Here is a 21583-nt window from a genome sequence, read left to right as displayed (position 1 = left end):
TATAATACAATAATATCAGAATTTCGGAGGTTTTTATCATTTTAATACAAATCACCCAAGCCTTTTTAAATTTGGAGCTGTAGTATACATAAACATACATACGTTTATACATGTTAGAATCTTAGTATAATAAAATACAATAATATCTAAATTTCAGAGGTTCTCATCATTCTAATACAAATTACCCAAGCATGTTAAATTTACAGTTGTAGTATACATAAATGTACGTATATGTACATACGTTTATACCTATATATTTTCTGCCTTTAAAGTTTCTAACATTCTGAGGGTGCCTTGTGAGGAACAAAAGAAAACGAAAATAGATATGCATATAACTCAATTTGAGTTCAAGCTGACACTCCTTAAAACAAGCTGTTTGGTTTACTAGAATATATGTAACGTGGGTATTAGACCAAATTGCGCCTGAAACATAACTACCTTGCCAAGTTCTACGTATATCACAACACTTATTAATTGTATAGTGCACCAAAGTCTGCAAATTATCTAAGCCGCCTTATCAAAGCCACCGACACCGCTGTTTTTCTGGAGGGTATAAAAGGCCCATGCCAGCCCACGTTAATCACTTTTTGCTTTCAGCAATGAATCTGGCACGTTGGCTAGAGAGCTCTGCTCTTTAAAGCGCTGCTGTACATTTTATGATAGCGCAACAAATAGCAAAGTTGTATCTACGCATTTTATTATTACTTTTTATGTTACAACTTTGATATTACATACTACCTACTCTGACTAAACGGGTGACGAAGAGACTACTGCAGTCTCCTAGTTTTCCCCGTTCACCAGTAACTTCTCTCTGGTGTTACTCGGGCAATGAGCGAATCTCCGGGGCAGTGCGAACCGGTGTTATCCTCTAGGTGAGGTAGCTGGTGAATCAGCGGATTTTTAGGGCAGTACGAACTAAAGTGATCTCGGGGCATTGGTTAATTACCGAACCTTAAGGTATCATGAGAGAGTAGGTAAATTAATACATAATAATATCAATAATCTTGGGACGTTGTGTATCACGAGTCACGGGCATTGTGTATCCTTATTAATCATCTCCTGGAGGGTCATAAAACACGCTAATTATTCAAACATACTACCCATGCTCCGTGTATGAAGAAGTCTATATAGTGTTTTACTTCTTAATTTCCATAGTATAGCGAAATAACGTAAATTCATAATTCTCAAATTGTTTCTATCGATTTCAGTTCTTACTGTAATAAGGCTGTTGCAATCATCATTTTTTTAAAAATTTGAAACTAACTCTAAGTATTTATCAGACCCTGCTAAAGATATAGCAAAATGTTCACAATTTCTTCAATATTAATTATTATTAATCACGCTAAGACATTCTAAGGAAATCTTCAGAAATCCTATATTCACTTGGTATCTAAGATGTATTAGGGTTCTTCATATTCGTCAATTTGAATCCACTTAATTTGTACAGTTCTGGCTGTATAAGCCATAAATCGATAATCGACAAGGTTGTTTTATATCCCATAACAACTTCGTCAACTAAGTCTTCCTTACTGATTGCAACCATTTTAAACTTCATATGTGTATTATAACACTTTTCAATCTGTGCAATGTGATTTACTTCTTCAAATTTAGAATTCAAATTTTTTATTCATTGTTTACCGCATCAAATTATAAAATACACGAATTAGCAAAGAATTAGAACAAAGTAAAGACAAAAGTTTAAACTTGACAGGTGACTTACGCCTTCTCGTTTGAACTGAATTGGAAAGAAATAAAGAAACATTCCTGGTTGGCATCTCTGTATGGGCTTTAATAATTATTTCATTCTTACTTTTTCAGTAATAAGATGTCATAATAAAAACCCATTGATGATATTGACAGCAAATACACTAATTAAAACCTTAATTAAGTCTATTCGTAGGATAATAATTACATAAGGTCATAGATGTAATGTCATTGTATTTATTAGGGAACTCGTTCACGAAGTAGATATTACGTTTGGGAAAAACATGTCGACGCGCTTTATTTTAACCTCAGAATCTATTAGGTATTTCCTCAATTACTAATAGTTCAAAATTACATATACGCTATAGCAATCAACATTACCTTATAAAATGCACAAGTTTTTTTATTATTACTTGACTTTGCTTTGTGATCCTTGACTTCATTATATTTTTTTTTAATTTGTCCATTTTGACGTACTCACATTTACTTGCAGTAAACTTGTAACCTTTTCGTCTTATTCTGGCAGAGAAAATTTTATAAAATTGTCTTTTAGTTAACCAATTTTTTTCAAATAACTGCTGATTCTTCTCATTACGGCGATACGTATTTTTTGACAATCAACCCAAATATTCCTGAAAACTTTAAAAAAAAGAAAAAAGTTTTGAATTAGTGGTAATTAACTTTCTTCGCTAACAATCTTTAAAACAGAGTATAGCAAGTCCAAAGCTTTTTTTATAAGACACCGTTTGCTGCACTAGGATATACATCTGAGTTTACAGGATTTTGTAAATTTTTTCTGTACACCTAACAGTTGATTTCATATTTTCAGAGAGTGTGGAGTGGTACGAAATCTATTTATAGAAAAATTTGCAAGAGATCTATAAATGTCGATTTTTAGGGCAAAATATCTGAAAAGATGAAAAACCAGATAAAAAAAGACATTAACATTCCTATTTTTTCCACTTTTGCTTGATAATTGTCTCAGGAATGCTTATGAGCATTTGGACTGACACTTTCCAACCACAAGTTTAACTTTGGTATCGCAAAATTTCTTGAGCTTATTATTATTTCACATTTTATCGAAAAAGATATCATTTCATTCCCACTGCTGATATATAAAATCATTGTAAATAATCTGTCGAAAACTTAACAGCATTATGTTTTATAGTATAGATCGACATTTGATGAAGATTCAAGATAGAATAAATGAGAGCCTAATAATGTAATTCTAAACAATGTTTTTTAACTTTAAAATGGATAATGTAAGTGTCTACTGGAACCGTCCTTTAAAAGAAAGTTTAATTATATTGATAACAAACTCTTTTAATTTAAGGATAAAAAGACAGTTGTATAGGAAACGAGGTTAAGGAGGCTTAGGCGTTCTTGAATAAAATGCTGGCTAGCTCTAAAATTTAGAGGTTATGTAAATAAATTATGCTATATTTTTTTATGAAAAAAAAAAAAAAACAATAAATAAGTAGGTCAACACATTTATTTTCGAGAACATCGCTTGTTAAAGTTCATCATTTTAAGGCGTAACCTTACGAAATCTGAAATTCAGTTGACTACTATACTGCAATAAAAAGCTGTGGGTCTAGAAATCAAATTGGTACATATATTTTTAATCATAAAGAATCTAATACTTTAAATAAAAGGTAGGATCAACACGTTAAATTTTGAGAAAATAGCGAGGAAAACGTCGAACGTGAGAATTGTTTTGTTCAGGTACTGTGAGTCTGTGACTGGGAGTGCGCATGTGCCATACAAGTTGCAACTGTGCATCAATAAGGTGGTGTGCCATTTTAATAGACAGCACAAGTAAATACGAATAATGGTATATTCTGTATACTCTTATTTGAAAAAAATTTTAATAAACTGGAAATAAAATGATGTAGTTGTTAAGTAACAACTAATCGAATATGATTAACTTAGTTAAAAGCATTTATTTACTGTCTTACAGAATTTATAACTAACAATATATACACAATTTTTTTTTTATCTAGCTAATCAAAAATATCTTAGATGATTCTTTTATGGATGGTAACTCGTGGTTTATTGCTCATATTTTTCCCTATAGGAATGTCAAACCGTCTAATCCTCCAGTTTTAATTGCTTTGGGAAGCATTGTTTGATTAATACTAGCCTCAGAAATTTTTGTTTCAATAGCTGGTTTTGTGTTCGTTAAATCTGTTAGTGAGTTATTATTCTCTTTGATTTTATATAATGTAGCTTTTGTATTTAATATAAATTCAATACTTTTTGTATTTTTCATAATTTTAGATGTGTTAACACAAATCTTATGAATAAGTTTTTGTGAAACATTTCACGCGTTATGTGCGTTGATAACATCACTTTTATCTGAAAAGTCGTTGGCTTAATCGACTGATTCCAGTCCAGCACAAGTGTATAGGTCTATAACTGCAGAAAAAATAAGGTGCGGTGTTGTCAGTTTTATAATGACAGGGCCGTCAACTTTTTATATGGTACCTCGGGAGAACTAATACATTTTTTAATATAAATTTCCCAACGACTTATCCGTATATTATTGTTATTTCGTTGACACATGTGTATAATCAATGTGATTGTAAAAAAAATAATACAAAGAATTATTTTGTGACAAAGGGGCACCAAACGCCCAAGTCTCCTTAAGTGGTTTAAAGTATTTAAAAATTGTAGTACTTTGTTCAAAATAATTTATATTAAATATTGAAAGTCTAACACACACACAAAAACTTCGTTTGCATATTACACCGATGAAAAAAGTTGTGATATTAAATGATATAAAATGAGTTATGCAAACTACAAAGATATTTTATTCATTATTTATTGAAAAGCTATTACACATTTGTTATAGTAATATGCATTTCTTTAATAAGGCTAAGACTGAATTTCCAGGAGAAACTGAATTAAACTTTTAGAGCTCAGAACATGTCATTACAACAGCACTATGACATTAACATATGTGCATTATATATAAAAATATTGATGAATATTACTATAAATAATTACCTAGCCATCTTTGCTGGCCAAAAATAAAAAATGAGGTATCGTAAAGGTAGTAAAAGAGGTATCGTACATGGATCAGACAAACGTTTATTCTTATTTAAGTAATAACATTTTTACACAGTTCTATTTCACCCTTTTACATACGCACGCACTTATATACATAGATGAATTAGTTACTTTAACGTTCCTACAAAAATAAACTTTACAATACTTACAATAATTTTAATTAAACACTTTTTAATTTACAATGTCACTTTTTCTTAGTAGCTTTTATTCTTTTTTTTATCTGTAGCCCTTAATTTAGCTATACTTAAAGAGTAATCTACATATTAACATCGATAATCTACTAGTTTCCGTTAAAATTTCAAACAGTTTCCTGCTGAATACTGAGTAGGTGTGCTTTTATGTGCCCGTAAATAATCAAGATCTACGAAAACTATCGTTATCAAATCGTATCATCAATACCAAATTCTACTTTTGTTAAATCTTTATTAGGATTTAGTATACTTGAGAGCCTTGTATGTTCACCACAAGGAATAAGGATAAGGGATATGAATGGCACTAATGTTGGAAAATCTTAAAAAAGTATTTTCTGTCAGCTTTCAAAGCTATCGACTTATTGGCACTTTAGTAAGTTTCAAACTCCAATAACTTGTGTCAGATGCCACACGAAAAGCTGCAAGTTGAATTAATGCTATGGTTTGTAAATTTTAATATGTACATTGAAACATCATTAAGTGAGCCGTAATATTTATAAGTACTTGAGAAATAATGAAAGACTCTTTAAAAAAATAACTATAAAAAGTTATTGTTAAACATGGAATGATTTTTAAAAAATTGCGTTTTTCTTTTATGGATAATTAAGGCAATACTGCAGTGCTGTTTTATTAAATCAAGTCAAATAATTACAATAATTATTTTCAAAAAATAACCACCTAAAATAATAGAAAAAAGACAATGTAAACGGACAATGGGACTTATATAAATCATTGAATTTTCATTCACCAATATGAATAAGTTAGTAACTAAAACACAGTTAACGGGAATTCTACCAATATTAATTTAAATTGTATATAGCTTAAAGATAAGCTCGAAAAGATGTAATAAGAAATGTATACAACTGGTAATGAAATTTGGCCTACGATCTGGAACCATGTCTGTTAACCTGGAGAGAGAAGGACAGGTCTTTAATGCTTCTACTTTATGTGAATAGCATATTAATTGCTAGTAGAAATATTTAGAAGTTAAAAAAAATAAAGAAGAAGTCAGTGTGCCAATTTGACATGACTAACATGAAAGAGCCAAGAACATTTCTAGAAACAAAGATGAAGCGAGACAAATGAAATCACATAATAGTACTTTATAAGAATACATTAATAAAATAAGCGCTTTGGAAATAGTAAGATGCATCTCCAGAAAAAACCCTTGGTCAGAGAGTTAGTTAGATCCCTTTTATACTTAACAAACACAGTTTGTCAAGATAAAGTATACTCTGCAAATGTCTTAAAAAAACATCAAGTCAGTCCCACTGTGAATGAGTAAAAAATGACAAAACTAATCTTCAGATATCGAAAGCATACATGAAAATTGGTAATCCAGTTTAAAGGAAAGCTAGATAATCTGCAAAGGCTCTACAGACTGCAAAGGCTCACTGACAACGAGCGGCTTTGTAATAGAACTAACTAATGATGCTGTTACTTGGAGGACCAGAAAACAGTCGAACACACTTTTATCAGCGTGTCAGGATGAGTAAGAAGTTATAAGCGATGCATGTCAAAAGACAAGATCTCTTAAGAACTTACTGTCACCAGTTCTGACCAACATATTCCTGACTATGTCATTGCGGTGCGATTATAGAGTTTCTGGAGCTAGTAGTCAAGTTGGTAACAGTAACAAGTTAAGAAAAAGTAGAACATTGTATGAGAGAATGTGTAGATACAGATCTTTTTAAAGTTAAATCGATCGAGTCCTAGGAGCAGGTCGCTGACATTATGACAAAGCTTCTGTCCTATAATACAATATTTGGTTAGGATAAATGCAGTCAAATCGATATGATCAATTTTTCTGGATTTTTAGAATGGAACTTTCATATTGTTCTTATCTGGTATTTGGCACTAAGTTATAATAGTTAATAAAAACGTAGACAGAAATTCTGCGATCTAATAACTAAAATTTCTTAAGTATAGACCTAAAATGGCCAAAACGTGATAAAATCAAGAAAAGCACGGAAGATAAGGTCTTAGTTTTGTGAATGAGAATCAAGGTGAAAGGGCTATATAACTTCACTTTTTTGAATGCTAAATCACGCCAAATACAGCCAATACTGTTAAATCTTTTTCCAGTATAACTTTACTAGTAAATATTCCAAACCCTTGTAGTCTAGGGATCAAATAGAATCCAGTGACTTATTTAGTAAGGATAAGCCCATCAAAGTTTTTCAACGTATTGTAGCACACTCAACACAATTTTTAGTGGGCTGTTGTCCGAGTGTTTAACTTTACGTTATCAATAAATTTTGTTAACAAATTAAAAATTTTCGTTTCTTTCACAAATAAAATTTTTTACTTGATTTTTTGTGACAATATCAACAAAAAGTTAGACGTAGAGGAGATTTGTTAAATTTATTTCTCTTTTAACAAAAAATTCGTGAAGTTACTAGGAATAAATTTACCATTTTTGATTTCTTACAACATAAGATTCGGTTAAAGTGAAAGCTTTTCATGTTTCATTTACTGGCAGAACATATTAAGTTTAAATATTATAGAATTATCGAAATACAGAATAAAAACACAAGGAAAAAAATTGTCTAAAAATTTCTCAACTAAAAAACCAGCTTTTCACATACCATTATTAGGTCAAAAAACTCCAACAGACAACTACATCTCGAAGTTTTCTACTCAAATTATTTATTGACAATCTTAAATTACGATAATCTCCGTACAAGAAATTACAATGTGTGTATATATACATACACATACATAAGATGTTGTAATTTTTTAAGTTTTGAGTAAATAAGAGGATTAATCACGTAAATAAAGTTAACATATAATAAGCTTGTTATGGTTCAAGGCATATTTCAAAAACATTAGTGTTACTTTTATTTTAATGAATTAACAAAGTAAATATTAAAAGCAAGCAATATTTATTGAGTTAAATAATTCTACTTCTATTTAATACTCCTTCCAAAGACATCATCAGCATGGAGACTATTTGAAAACAAGTCCATTTGTTTATAACACTGAAAGCTGATGCTTATTTTGTAATAAAGATCTCAAGAAATCATGAAAGTTCAAGAAAAACTATACTCAGTGTTCATAATGATTTAAATTTTTTAGATTCAACAAGAGTATTCTATCATTTCTTAGTGCAAATCAAGAAGATTGTAACAATTGTACTTTTCACATAAATACAGCTCAAAATTAAGTTATCATGGTACGAAATACGGTTGGTACATTTCATGCATTGCTCAATTGTTATTACTGTTATAGAGAGATTAGAAATTTTTTATGAGCCTGCAAATATTACTGTGGTAGTGATAAAAATCTTTTTCTTTTTAATACTAGAATGAATAGGTTACTTGTCTCAGTTTCCAGAAGGCTTCTGCGACTTGCCCATATCTATTCTAAGAATATCGGTTTAAAAAGTTGAAGTCATCAGAAGAGGGCATGTTTTTGTGTACATCCATTTACCGTAAGGACTTTTACAGCAACTTACTTCTAACACAAATACCTAGATTTTTTTTGAGATAACCTACATTTTACTTGAAAAAATCTGTGAGGGAAAGAGTTGTTTTTTAAAATACTCATCTTATTTTTAAACAGAACGTGCGGTTACAATTAGATTACAGCAAATATATAATATTTTGAAGCATGGGTCTATAAGAGTAATTCTATGTTCCATCAACTCGGGCATCGAATATCTTGAAATTTGTTACGATAACAAACAAAAATGTTTATGCCGTAACCTTCTTAACAATTCTTTTTTTTTACCAAAAATATTACTTTTTAGTTGTGTAAGAACCACGCAAGAGACTCCTGAAGTGCTCTTAATGTAGAATTTGGTATTGTATGACATCAATTTTACGATTTTGCTGTTATACTAGGCTATTGACTTTCAAATATAAAGAGGTGTTATTTAGTTTAATACTCAACAAATACAGTTTAAGATGCAGTATGTATTATTTTTCACTATTTTTTAGCTATTTGGTATCGGTCACAAGTATCTTTTGTTAACGGAAATTAGTATCTTAACACAGAAATAAAATTCTTTATGTACTTATATCTGGTGAATTGTCCACTATTAACAATTCCTGAATTCTATGAAGCATATCTACAGAAAGTGCTTGATCAAGCCATGTACAAAATTTTAAGAAATACGTAATAATATGTAAAAAATTATGCCGTAAACTACTAACTTAAAAACTTCAGTAACGCTAAACAAAGAATTACTCATAGAAGTCTTAGGATACTCAGATATCTGTGCAACACGTTGCATGAAACCTCCAGAACACCGCTGCGTGGTATCTAATAGGCTGTGCGTTCGCATGAAACTGCTCCTCTTAACATTACAATCAATATTTGTTACTTTTAGATCTGGAAAATATAAACGGATTATCTGAGAACTTATATATTTTTGTATAATTTTGCTAGGTGTCTTATATTCTACTATCTGCATTAGATTTATATGTGCAGAAAAAAAGATTTTATAGAATAGTTTTGGATAATATTATAAACAAAAAATTTTCGCACAGCTTTCAATAAACTGCGTGAAACAAACTACTCAAATTAACTTGTCCATTTCAAAGTATGAAAACAATGAATGAAAAAAAAGTAATAAATTTACTCGTAATAATTGATGAAATCCACTTACCATCAAATTGCAGCATTTTTCGTCTACGCTCTTCACAACATCTTATAACCATACGTAGATATTCTTGCGCATAAAATGTCCGTTCACGTGCTGCTGCATAAAAATCTTCTATCGTCTCTGTGGAGCAGAAATGACAAAAACATAGTTGAGCTCGATAAAACTCAAATAAGGAAAGTGCCTGAAAAACTAAAAGTTTTCAGCAAAAGACAAAAGCAATTTGTTTATTTGAGTGTTGCCACGAAATGTACGAGTGTTTTAAGTCAATAACTATCAAAATGAAAAAAAGGAAGTTAAACTGATGATAACAAAAAATGTGATGATACTATCATCTCGGAGTCACCTATAGCTGACAAGGATAAGGTAAAAAAGGATAAGGTAAAAAAGGATAAGGTAAGAACATCTTTCAAATATTTGAATTGTAGAAGTAAAAAATTTACATATTACTTTTTAACATAATGACAATTTACGTACCTTCATTTTTAACAAACTCTGGAGTCCATCTGGAAATTCTCCGAAGTTTGGTAAATAAATCTTGATGGCTTACGAAACCTGGAGGTTTGCGTTGATTCAATGATTTGTTTTCAGACTGCACTATAGGGCAAAAATCGAGAAAAAATATGTTACTTCCATTCTCTTTAAAAAACTATAACAAAAAAATTATAATTAGTTTGGTTTTGTTGAACAGATTACGGACCTGGAAGTTCCAGTTTTCGCCCACAAGGTTTATTCCATAGTTTAGCCCAATCCAGATGATCGTGCGTACCTGGAGCTGAAGTGATCAGAAGGTTTCAACATATTGTTAATATTGTATCACTTTACTCATGATTAATTTTCTAACAGGAAATGTGTTATCTTTAATCTTCTACATATACTTTTTTTATTTTGGATCGTAAAAAGTTCTTAGGCAAAAGTGGTAGTTTTCGTCACAAAAGTGACACCGCTTTTGTAGCCATTTTGCGGTCTAAGGAACCATTAAGTAGCCCTAGACGCATGTCACTTGTATGCTGAACACTGCTTTTTCTACCAAAAGCCAACCAACCCCTCAAAAATGCTTAAGGTAGGAAAAACATTTTTTCAACATGCTGTAAGTGTTGAATGGTTATTTAATATATTACTCTAACTTGAATTTTTTTTCTATACTATGCTCGTATTTTTAGTCCTCATTGTCTGGCAAGAAAGAGAAAGATAATATTTTTAGTTAGTTTGTCGCTTTACATTTTTTAATTCTGAGGTTGCACGTATATGTAGCATTTGATCTATAAATAATAAAATTAAACCCAATAAGAGTCACATGTAGACCATACATATGTAAATTTCCGGAAAATTGACATTTATATAACACAAATTTATAAAATTATATCTAGTTAGTGTTGAGGATTTTTTTCTTTAAAAGTAGACTATCCTAAAGAAATATCTTAACATTTTGCCTTGTAAAGTTTTATTTTCAAGATTTAAATAAAAAGGTCGTTTTTGTAGTTAATTATTTTTAAAATTCATTAATGCATTTAACATTACACGAAGCAAAGTGTAAGAACAATGTTGAAATACTTTGCAACATGTTTATATACATTATAAGTAGTAAAAAAGCAGCTTATGCACCAAAGGTGCAAAGTTAAATTATGTTGCATGAAAGGTGAAGTTATTGTATGTTTGAGATCAAGGTGCAAAGTCATTTTTCTTTCCGAGAGTGCAAAGTGGCATTTTGTGCCCATGATCTCACTTGGCACTCTTCAAATCCAAAGTTCTGCCCTTGAGCCAAAAGTGATTTACTAGAATTAAAGTGTGCCTACAATTGCAGTTTGCATTCTTGAAACGGAAAACGACGTAAGTATGTAACTTGGGCACAAAAACATACAACGATTCCACCCTTTGGAAGTTCATGTTTGTACTTTATGCCCCAGTAAAGTTATATTCCATATCTTTTTCAGTAAAGTGACTTATTCTCCGCATGATAAATAATCTTATCGAAAAAAATTTGCTTATTTTGATATTTAGTGAAATGGAACTAAAAATAATATTATATAATTAAAAACAGTGTAACTTGTAAATGGTGCAGTCATGACAAGATTTGTTTGTTTGCTTATTTAAGCAAGTTGAGTATAAGTTGTAGAGATACATTTTATGCCTTACGGTTAGAAAGTATGATGATTTTATCATAAACTAGATACACGTTTTCAAACTTCATTATATCATTTCAATATAGGTTTCACCGAAGACTAAATATATTTTTTTATGAATTACATAAAGTCTGTGTAAAATAATATACGCACTATGATTTTGCAGCAATTCCAGTGTCTGGCCATAAGTCTTCGTTCTCTTAGCAGGCATGTCTTGATAATTGACGGATTCTAAGGCTTTCCGTTTCAAAGCTGATTTTTTTTCGAGTTTCACTTCAGGCAGCGCTGTCGGGCAGAAAGAAAAAATAATACATTAATTTTGTCACTTTAAAAGTTATACGGTGCTAAAGTATAGGCGTACCCTAGAATAAGCATATTTTATAAGAATTAAAAATGCTGACTATGTGAATTAAAAAAAAGAATGAGTTAAGATTACCCGATTAAAGTAAAGTAAAATTGACGCAACATTTTAACTCTTAACAAAATAAAATTTTTTTGATGAAAATATTCCTCATGAAAACAAAATATACATTCAACTATTCATGGCCAGCAGCAACTTTACAGTAGATTTATAAAAAACATCTTTTTTTTTAGAAAACTCTAAAAAAAGATGTTGTTTTGTAAAATTCCACGCTGTTTTCAATTTTGACATTTATTTTTATCTTTCTCTAATGTGACTATAAAAAATTGACTTGAAAATAAGAAATGCATTTTTCAGTGCGTTCGCCAAATTTTTCATCAATTAGGTTTTATTTTGATAAAGAGCGTCTAATTTTACATTAAATCAATCAAAAAAAGTAGGGGATGTAAACATTTTGTTGGGCCCGTACCTCGCCCATTTTTTTGGCCTTGGAAAACGTTACAGCAAGAAAATCGGGTATGAGCAAAAACTGAAAAATAGGTCTTTTCCTATGAATTTTACAACTTGCTCTTTTGGCTATATCTTAGCTCACAGTTAAGTAATAGAACTTGCTAAAAAATTATTCGAGAACTTTTATTTAGAATTCTTGTTAAGGCACTACTACATTTGTAGCCAGGGGATGGTATTTTTTACCAGGGGAACTTTTCGACAAAAAAAAAATTATAAAATATTGACAGTTCTACACGGTCTCTTATGAGGGAGCAAGGTTAGGTTTACCATTTTAATTTTAATTAAGGTATATGCTAAATGTGTTAGAATAAAAAAAAATGTTTCTATAGATACACTAGATCAGTACAAAAGTAAGATGGTCGACAAAAAAAAATCAAGCCTTGCCAGGCATTTTTCAAAAATATAAGCAGTTACAGACGTACAGTTTCAAGTTTGTTGAGTGCAACAAGGGGTGCGCGGTAAAGGGTGTCCAAATGTGCAGGCAGGGGGGACTCCCCGTTCCTCGACTCTCTGAATTACACTCCCAAACCCCCTTGCAAAGCTAAAATTTGTTTGATGGTTTCGCTTTATATAACTGGGCTAAACGTGCGATGAAAAATATTGAAATACTTTTTTGGTAAATACTTAAAGTATTCTAATTTCCTTAAAATGAATTATTTAAATTTTAAGACCGTTGAGCGTGCTTTAAGTTATCATGCAATCGTGTCTAAAAAGTCGGCCTGTAGAAAACCTCTATGGACATGCCGTTCCTACGTATGACGGAGTCATTTTTTATATTAATCCGAAAAACATCAAAACTTGACTCAATGTAAAATTTAACGTTTAAGGCTCGTTTTAATGCCGTGCGTAGGTGTGTTTGTTTTTCTTTATGTTTCATGTGAGGAAAGAGGAGCTGTTGACGGAGAAATATAGCCGGTGAGACGAGCCAAGAGAAGTGCGAGCGGGAAAAGCGAGAGTAGTGAAAAGAAATGTGTAATTAAAGGACACAAAGTGATGTTAACGTTAATAATGTGTGCGCGGATCTTTATATATATATATATATATGTATATATGTATACATATTTATATATATATGTATACATTTTAGTGTGAATCCTTAGGTTAGTAGAAAAGTAGATGGGATGCAGATTTGTAGCGGTTATTGTAATTATTGATTGTATTTTTACCGTGTCTTTTGTAAAATTGTAATGCGCCGGGAATAGAGAGTGTATGTGTATAAACGTGTAGTTAATGGGAAAACGAGACGTGTGCGAGCTAGGTCGTATAAGCGAAGTAGGGAAAAGAAAGAGAAAGAAGTGATTTTGAGGCAGTACGACGCAAGCAGGGAGACCGAAAGGACTCCTTCGAGAGGAAAGAATGTAGACCACGTTCGCCATCGGGACGTCAGCCAACCTCCATCCGTTCACCAGCTCATGGTGACCTACGGAAGACCTCATCTGCAGCCTGGCTTGAGACTACGCAATTACGAGAGGCTGGATAGCAGTGGGCGACATCACGAGGACACGACGCCCGCATCTATACCCTGGAGATGAGGGTCTGGAGGTGATTCGCGTTATGCGTGGTAAGGTTAGCGACCAGTGGGAAAGTGAGAGAGAGGAACATAGTATGTGGCTCCGAGGTGAGGTTGTGTGACAGTAGGATGTGTCGAGGATAAGAGTTAAAAGCGGGCGTGTAGATGAGCGTGTGTGGTTGCTAGTACTGTGGCTTTCTTCATAATGGAGGAGAAGATTAAGAAGTGTACACGAGGAGGGGGGGGGAGACGAGGTTGCTATAAGAGTGAGAAGGCGAGAGTTAGTTTGTTCGAGGGGAAGACGTTCGGGTCGGGAAGCTTGGTGGGCGTGATCGTTGAATCTTGGCGGGTGTGAACCGATGCATTCGGGGTGACGAACTGTAGCACTGCGCATTAAAGAGGTGTATCGAGTGTGTTTTTGTGTGTGTGTGTGTATTCAAAGCGAAGCGGTGACTGAGTCTCGGCAGCCAGCGAGGGGCCAGCTGACCGTTACGGTAGGATGTCGTAGAGTGTGTGTATGTGTAAGCAAGTTCGCAGCATCGTCTGAGACTCGGTAAACCGGTGGGTGAGGCCAACGGTAGAACACCCTGTGGACAAAGAGAGAATGGGTAGTGTGTGTTTTCGTCATTGAGTTGATACGTGAGGTAGCTCGTGTTTGAAGGCGTTTTGTCGTGGTCAAGTGTTCTCGTGGTCGTCGTAACCTTGGAGTTAGCTATTCTCTAGGTCGCGTGTAGGGAACTTTGGGTGTGCGTGTGCATGTATATAGGTATGTGGGTGTGGGTGTATGAGTACAGAGGCGTGTGTATAAATTTGCGACTTGCAAATCAGCGCCGGAAATAAGTAACGTTATTCTCTTGATGTGTTCATCTATTGTAAATAAATAAAAAGTAAGTAAAGAGAGTTTTTATCAATAAACAGTCCAGTTTTGCTTACATTTGCTGATTATAGTCATGACTGACCTTGAGGAGGAATGTCTGAAAAAAATTTCTCCTACTCCAGTTTATTATGGCAGATATGTTGATGATATACTCAATATAATCCCTTCAGAAGAAGTTGAAGAAATCATTACGGTGTATAATGGTTATCACAATAGATTAAAAATTAACTATGAATGTGAATCCAATAACACTATAAATTTTCTCGAAGTTTTAATTTTTAAGAATTCATAGCAAATTAATCACAGATTTGTAGAAGAAGTCAACTTTCTCAGGCAGGTTCCTCAATTTTTGCTCTAACAATCCCCGTAATCAGAAAATCAGGATGGTATACACATCAGTTGATAAAGCTATTTTACTTGCTAATAAGTCATTTTATAAAAAAAAACATTACACTAATAAAAAAGATTCTAACCATCAATTACTATCCGGAAACTTTAATCCACACGTATGTTAATAAGTGAATTAATTTTATTGACAAAAAACACTCATCCAGAGGGAACCCTTCTTCCCACTCTGATTTAAGTAGTAAAAAAGTTATTTCTATCGCATACATTGATTTTGTTATCGAGAATATCTCTAAGAATCTTTGTAAGTTTAATATTGTAACCGTCCCTAGAATCACCAACTCACTTTAAAAAATTACAAAAAGAGGTACAGATCGAACTAATGTAGTATATAGGATTAATTGCCTTGACTGTGACGCCTCATATGTGGGTGAAACTAAACTCAATGTTTCTGTTAGAGTTGCTGAACATGAAAAAAATGCTAAAAAATTAGATAAAAATTTTGTCATTACTGATCACATGTGTAACTATACCCATATTTTTGGCTTCAAAAATTTTAGAATTTTAGAAAAAGAGAGTAACTGGAGGAAAAGGACTATATTAGAGATGATTCATACTTATTCACAGAGCGCAACCGTAAACAGAAAAGAAGACACAATGACCTTAAAGAGTGTATACAACTCGATTATAAAAATTTTGAAAATTAACTTTCCAGTACTATAACAATTCAATTTTTGTTTCCTTCATCTTCTTATTTTATTTTAAATTTATCTGTTTCTGTTAAAATTATTTTTTACTAAGACCATTAAGTTTTTTTACTATTACGTCTTCTACAATCTTGTCTTCTTTTTTTTTACTCCTTTGGGTGACATTCATATTTTGCGGCTGTATCTCTCTTTGGGTCATTGTGTACGGAAGTATTATTGCGTATGTATGTATTGACACTGTGCCTCTACTTACTATATTTGTCGTTCTTATGTTATGCTCTAGTCATCGTATATTACTGAGATATTTTTAGTTGAACCTGTTTATTATTTGCAATTATTGAATATTGCATTTATAACCTGCATTATTGAATATAGAGAATATTAACTTATATTATTAATTATCTATTTATGAAATAAAGAGTAGTCCAAAGGTGAAATTTATGTTAGTGTATTCATTTGTATAAGTGGGTAGCAGTGATATCCTGGTCATTGCCTTTGGGAACTGTCTGCTTCGCGACGGACAGTCCGCAGCGGGGCCTCCTCTAGGTGAAGAGTTACATTGGAAGAGTGGAGCTGAGCCAAGCAGTGGTATCGAAAGTTGTGTTTTAGCGTTTGAGGGATTGTAGGTGTCTGAAGGTGATTTTAGTGCGTTGTATCAAGATAGGCTCTCGTCGACGTGAACACGTCGATTTGGGCTGAAAGTGCACTGTTACATACAAACCACTGAGGAGGCTGGAGTGGCTTCCCAAACTCAAGGTAGTTCTCTCTGCCTTACTTTTGTAATATAATCTGCTCTAGTAGCAGCACCAGGTAAGTTAGAATAATGGCCACAACACCCTAAACAGCTAAAGCAGAGTGTATTCTGGATAGACGTCTCCTGGTATTTTGCCGGAGACGTTATCATTCAGATCGTCTTATTATTGGTAGCTACTCGTCAATTATGATGATGCAGGATGGAGTTCGGTGTAAGTCGCTTGTCCATATTATAGCCCTAGGCTTTATGCACTGTCGTTAAACAACTATGTGTTAACTACTTTGCTCGGGCCTATTATAATCACACTTATTGAATTCAATTGCAGATGGTTTTAATGTTACGTCAACGCCGCCTAGCGAATTCAGCTGAACGCATCAACTCAAGCGCAAATCTGTCGTGATTTTAAAAAACTTTGAGCTTATTTCTTGCTCTAGTCATTAATTTTTTCAAGAACAAAAATATTCGTAAGCCATCTAAGAAAGGTCAAAAATCGGTATGCAAAATTTCAGCAAAATTTGGTTGAGTAGTTTTCGATACCTGCTGAAAAGTTTTTTTCACAAAAAAATTACTTACCTTCATCATCTGAAAAATCTAACTTGCGTCTGCAAGTCAATTCTGAGGCCAAATGACGATGATTATGTGTTATCACAGCTGCTGTGACAATATCGAGGCTTTTTTCAAGTGGAGCTGTAAAAAAAAATTAATTACTGGTTAATTTTACTAGTTTGGAGTAGTAGGTGATGAACAGAGTACTTATGTTCTACAAAATGTATAGGCTCTTATTGAATTATTTTAATCATACTATTGTCACAACTGCGAAAACTATTACATATTCTACATGTGTTATAATAATTTTCAATGTCGGCTGAAAAGTCTGTTAAAAAAAAAAAATAGAAAAACATACCATCTGGTTCCGAAAAATCCAGTTTCCGTCTACAAGTGTATTGTAGAGCCGACTCCTGCTTGACTGGCGCTAGTGGTGCCTGGTTTATGTTTTTTAGTGGAGCTGTGGAGAAAAAACGATTTTTATTATTTTTCAGTGAAATCGCTGCCAATGAAAGAATGAGCGCTTCACTAAAATTACCTAAAGCTTTTAATGCAAAAAAAAGTAAGAATTATAAGCATGCTTGTAGGGATATTCTTATAATGTGGAGTTTAAATATGTATTTTACTTGATAGAGTTTTAGAGCGATTTGTCGCAAATTTGATAGAATTTAAAAAATACACTGACAAACTGCCTAATAAAACTTGCTACTTACCATCACTTCGCGGAAATTCCGGAGCTATTTTGGAATTATTGGCCCGTTTGGCAGGCATGTCTGGATGGCTCATCAAACCTTGAGCTTTCCGTTTGTTCGTGAACTTAGCGATTAGCGGCACTGTTTAACAAAATAAGATTGATACAGGTTAACTTAACAATTATTAAATGAACAAGAGTGTAAAAAAAAAATTATCAACCGGTGAACTTTGACTAAAAAAACGAAACTTACGAAAAAAAATAACGTATACATATAATTTTACTTAACTAAACAACAAATTTTCAATCGTAATAAAAGTTACAGCAAAGAGTATAATGATAAATAATAAATGAAAAAAACTAAGATAAGGAGTACTGCTCTAAGCAAAGTGATTATTAATTCAAGCATTGAAGAGATAGCAGAATATTGCCGTCTGTCCTTGCATAAATAATGTAATACCACACTGCCTGAGTAAAAAAATTGATCGATTTTTTATGGCCAGTAATAGTAAATACTATTTTAGAGTAGTACTCAATGACCAGATTTCAACGGGAACATTTAGCAATTGATATTCAGCATGTTAGGCTTAAAAGTTTTTTCGAAATAACCTGCTGTATTTCGTACATGGAAGAACAAACTGGCAGCTGGTTGCACATCCAGCCATATATTGCCCAACTCTTAATTATCATCGCTTTTTTTATACGTTTAATGACCTCTTAAATATAATTCGTGCCTTTAAAATATTTATCTATGTAAAAATGTATTATATTCTTGGCAACTACTGCAAAATGGTTAATCTCAACTTGGGCGTTTACTGTTAATGAATAGCATGGACAGCAGAGTTGGATTTGCTTCCGAAAAAAAAAAAAGACATTACAAGATATAGGTAAGGTTCTACAGATCTACTTCTTTCCCTGTAAAAGAATCTCTGAAAGTCTCTGCATACTAACTCAACATTAATAAAAGTTATGTGATCGAACTATGTCGTCTCACAGTGAAAAGTGAAAAAAAATTTATTGTAACATAAAAATTTTTCAAGTTATGAGAATCAGTGGATTTTTAGATTTCAAGATTCGTTATCTCATTCACGTTATATAGAACTAGCAGCCCCCCGTCTCGGCTTCACCCGAGACTTACGAACTGAAACACCGTAGTGTGTTGACATGTAATGTGAAACATTTTCAGTGAGAAATTTTATACATATTCCTGACACATCTCAGAACGAAAATCTTCTTATTAAAAACATATTTTTTCGGAATCCATATAGTTTATTTAGTCAAACAATAAGGTGTAAGAATTCAAAAAAAATAATTATGCTGAAAAGAACCGTGCGTTCCGTATGCCATAAGATAATCGGTGACCATAAGAAGCCGTTAATATACAGTTTATCCCGTGTAATTTACGAAAACGGCTTTTTTTTAAAGCTGTTAAAATTTTATCTCTCATATCTCATAACTTTATTACCAGAGCAACAAAGTCCTGGACCTTAAACCCTACATTTTTATTGCCACAAAAACACACCTACATTTTCTACTCATTAAAAAATCTAAAGAAGGATCTTTAAAGATTACAGAGATTGCTGTGAGGGTACAATGAAAAGCTGATCTCTCACGTAATAGACTCTTTAGTTGTCGATTTTGACTCTGCTGTTTCAATCTCGATAAATTTTCTGCGTCAGTTTCTTAACGCCTCAAATTGTATTCATAAGATACATTTGAAGTTTTCTTTCCAATATACCCTTTTGCGACTATTGGCATGCTTACGACCTTTATGACCCCTAAAAGCTATTTTCAGTCAACTTTGTTAATTTTAATATATTTAATGGCTAGGTAGTTCGACGTCCGATGGCCCTAAAAATGACTGGTGAGCTTCTTAAGTTAACTCTTTCTTGACTGCAGTTAACAGCAATTGTGACTGTCTGGATACCTCAGGGTGATTTTTCTGGCTTGCTGTTGAAGACACAGACTGATTGGGAGAAAAATTATAAAGTCCGAAGCTTTGGGGCTAGTTGTAGTGCTCTTTCCCAACGTCTCCCGGTATAACGTCGAAGACGTTAGTGTCTAAAGCACCTTTTTTATTTGCAGATTCAGTTGTTTTAGTGATTTTAGATGGGGAGATTGGTTAGTGATACTTGTCCAGTGGAGGCTGTCCCGTTAGCTCAAGTTTTTTTTTCCTTTATAGCTGTTGTAGGTTTGCCTAACGCAGACCTTGGAGAGGATCAGTGATTTCTGGTTGAATGCTTACAGTCGAGAGGGTAGTATAGGGTCGTCGGTCACCGGGGTTTCCAGCCTTGCGAAGAACAACTCCTCACGTGACGTCTGCTAGTGAATGGCTGACTTGGTTTAATAGTGCCCGTCTTTAGTTGATATAGTATTTTAGTCGACGAATCGCTTCCGGAAATGATAATAAAAATGTATTTGTTGGCAAGGTAGTTTACATTTTGGTGGCCCCCAAAAAGAACCGATGAAATTGATGGTTAAGTAGGGAACGTAAATACTTATAATGGCCCTAAAAAGAGCCAGTGGTAAACCATCCAGGCTATTCTATATTATTATTCATGATGATAAAGAGCTGGCTACATGTTGCGTGATTTTTACCCTGGGAGTCTCGATGTACGGAGACTGTGATGGAGGGAGGTACGCCGCTGACCTAAGAATATCTTGTCTCGGGTCGTTCCCCAGATAACCAACCGCTCATCGTTAGACGGGAACATGTGGGTAAGCGCGTTGGGGACGCGACGACCAAGAAGGTAGCCGTTGTGAATACCCGTGCCCCTTAGAGCTGTTTTCTCTTGCTTATATTTGTAGCCACAAATTCTCTTACTGCACCAGCTGTGATGGTGGGACTGCCACACAATCCTGAAGAGTTGGTGCAGATTGTGCTCTGGCTAGATATGTCTTCTGATATTGTGGCCGAGACGGCATCGGTTGAAAGTAATTTTGTTTTTTTGATAGAATTTGTGGAGATTCAGGATGAATGGACACCTACGTCCCTTCCCCCTTAAAGAAGAGTGTCGTCCGTCACCGGGATACCAAGCTGCAAGACTGTCATCAGCATTCTCGATTCAGCTCGTTGAACTACCGAAGCTCGACTACATCACTATCGAGACGCTCCGACCTACTATAACCACACTTATTGAATTATGTTGCAGGTAGCTTCGATTTTATGTCGACGCCACCTAGCGGATTTTACTGAACTAAAGTGAAAAGTAGGCGTATTTTTGCAAAACTTTGAGCTCATTTATTGCTAATGTTTTTTTATTTTTTAAGATAAAAACTATACTAAAACCATCTAGGAAGTATCATGAATCAGTGTGCAAAATTTCACTAAAATCGGTTCCGTAGTTTTTGTGGCTAGAGATTACAACGGTTTTAGGGAATTTGCTTCATATATTAGTAAGATACCCTATGACGAACGTTACTCAAGTTTTCTTCAATAGAATTTTGAGCACCAATTTTATTTATCCTTTTGGAGTTATTAATTGTAACGATTGATTCTTTGTCTAGAATCGTTAAGATATTCAATGAGTTCTTTAGACCAACAATATGAACGGGTCGAAATCAGAAAAGAGGCTGAGAAGACAGT

At 33.2% G+C, this 21583-nt stretch overlaps 1 protein-coding gene across 1 annotated transcript in view; it reads right to left on the bottom strand.

Moving 5' to 3' along the window:
- The window catches only part of LOC106646099 (uncharacterized), a 67322-nt gene that overhangs the window by 11901 nt on the left and 33838 nt on the right, over window positions 1-21583 (bottom strand). Inside the window, exons 3-9 of the mRNA XM_089597788.1 lie at window positions 18020-18139; window positions 17665-17766; window positions 17334-17447; window positions 11850-11981; window positions 10274-10348; window positions 10051-10170; window positions 9580-9696 (exon numbers count right to left, since the gene is read on the bottom strand). Coding sequence (XP_089453914.1) covers window positions 9580-9696; window positions 10051-10170; window positions 10274-10348; window positions 11850-11981; window positions 17334-17447; window positions 17665-17766; window positions 18020-18139 — 780 coding nt within the window. The remainder of the gene's footprint in view (window positions 1-9579; window positions 9697-10050; window positions 10171-10273; window positions 10349-11849; window positions 11982-17333; window positions 17448-17664; window positions 17767-18019; window positions 18140-21583) is intronic.

This window comes from Copidosoma floridanum, unplaced genomic scaffold (assembly GCF_036245765.1).
Source record: "Copidosoma floridanum isolate Cflo_tuat_1 unplaced genomic scaffold, Cflo_Japanese_pri ptg000035l, whole genome shotgun sequence".
Lineage (NCBI taxonomy): Eukaryota > Metazoa > Arthropoda > Insecta > Hymenoptera > Encyrtidae > Copidosoma > Copidosoma floridanum.
Note: the sequence above shows the minus strand (reverse complement) of the source record. Positions and strands in the feature narration are given on the sequence as shown.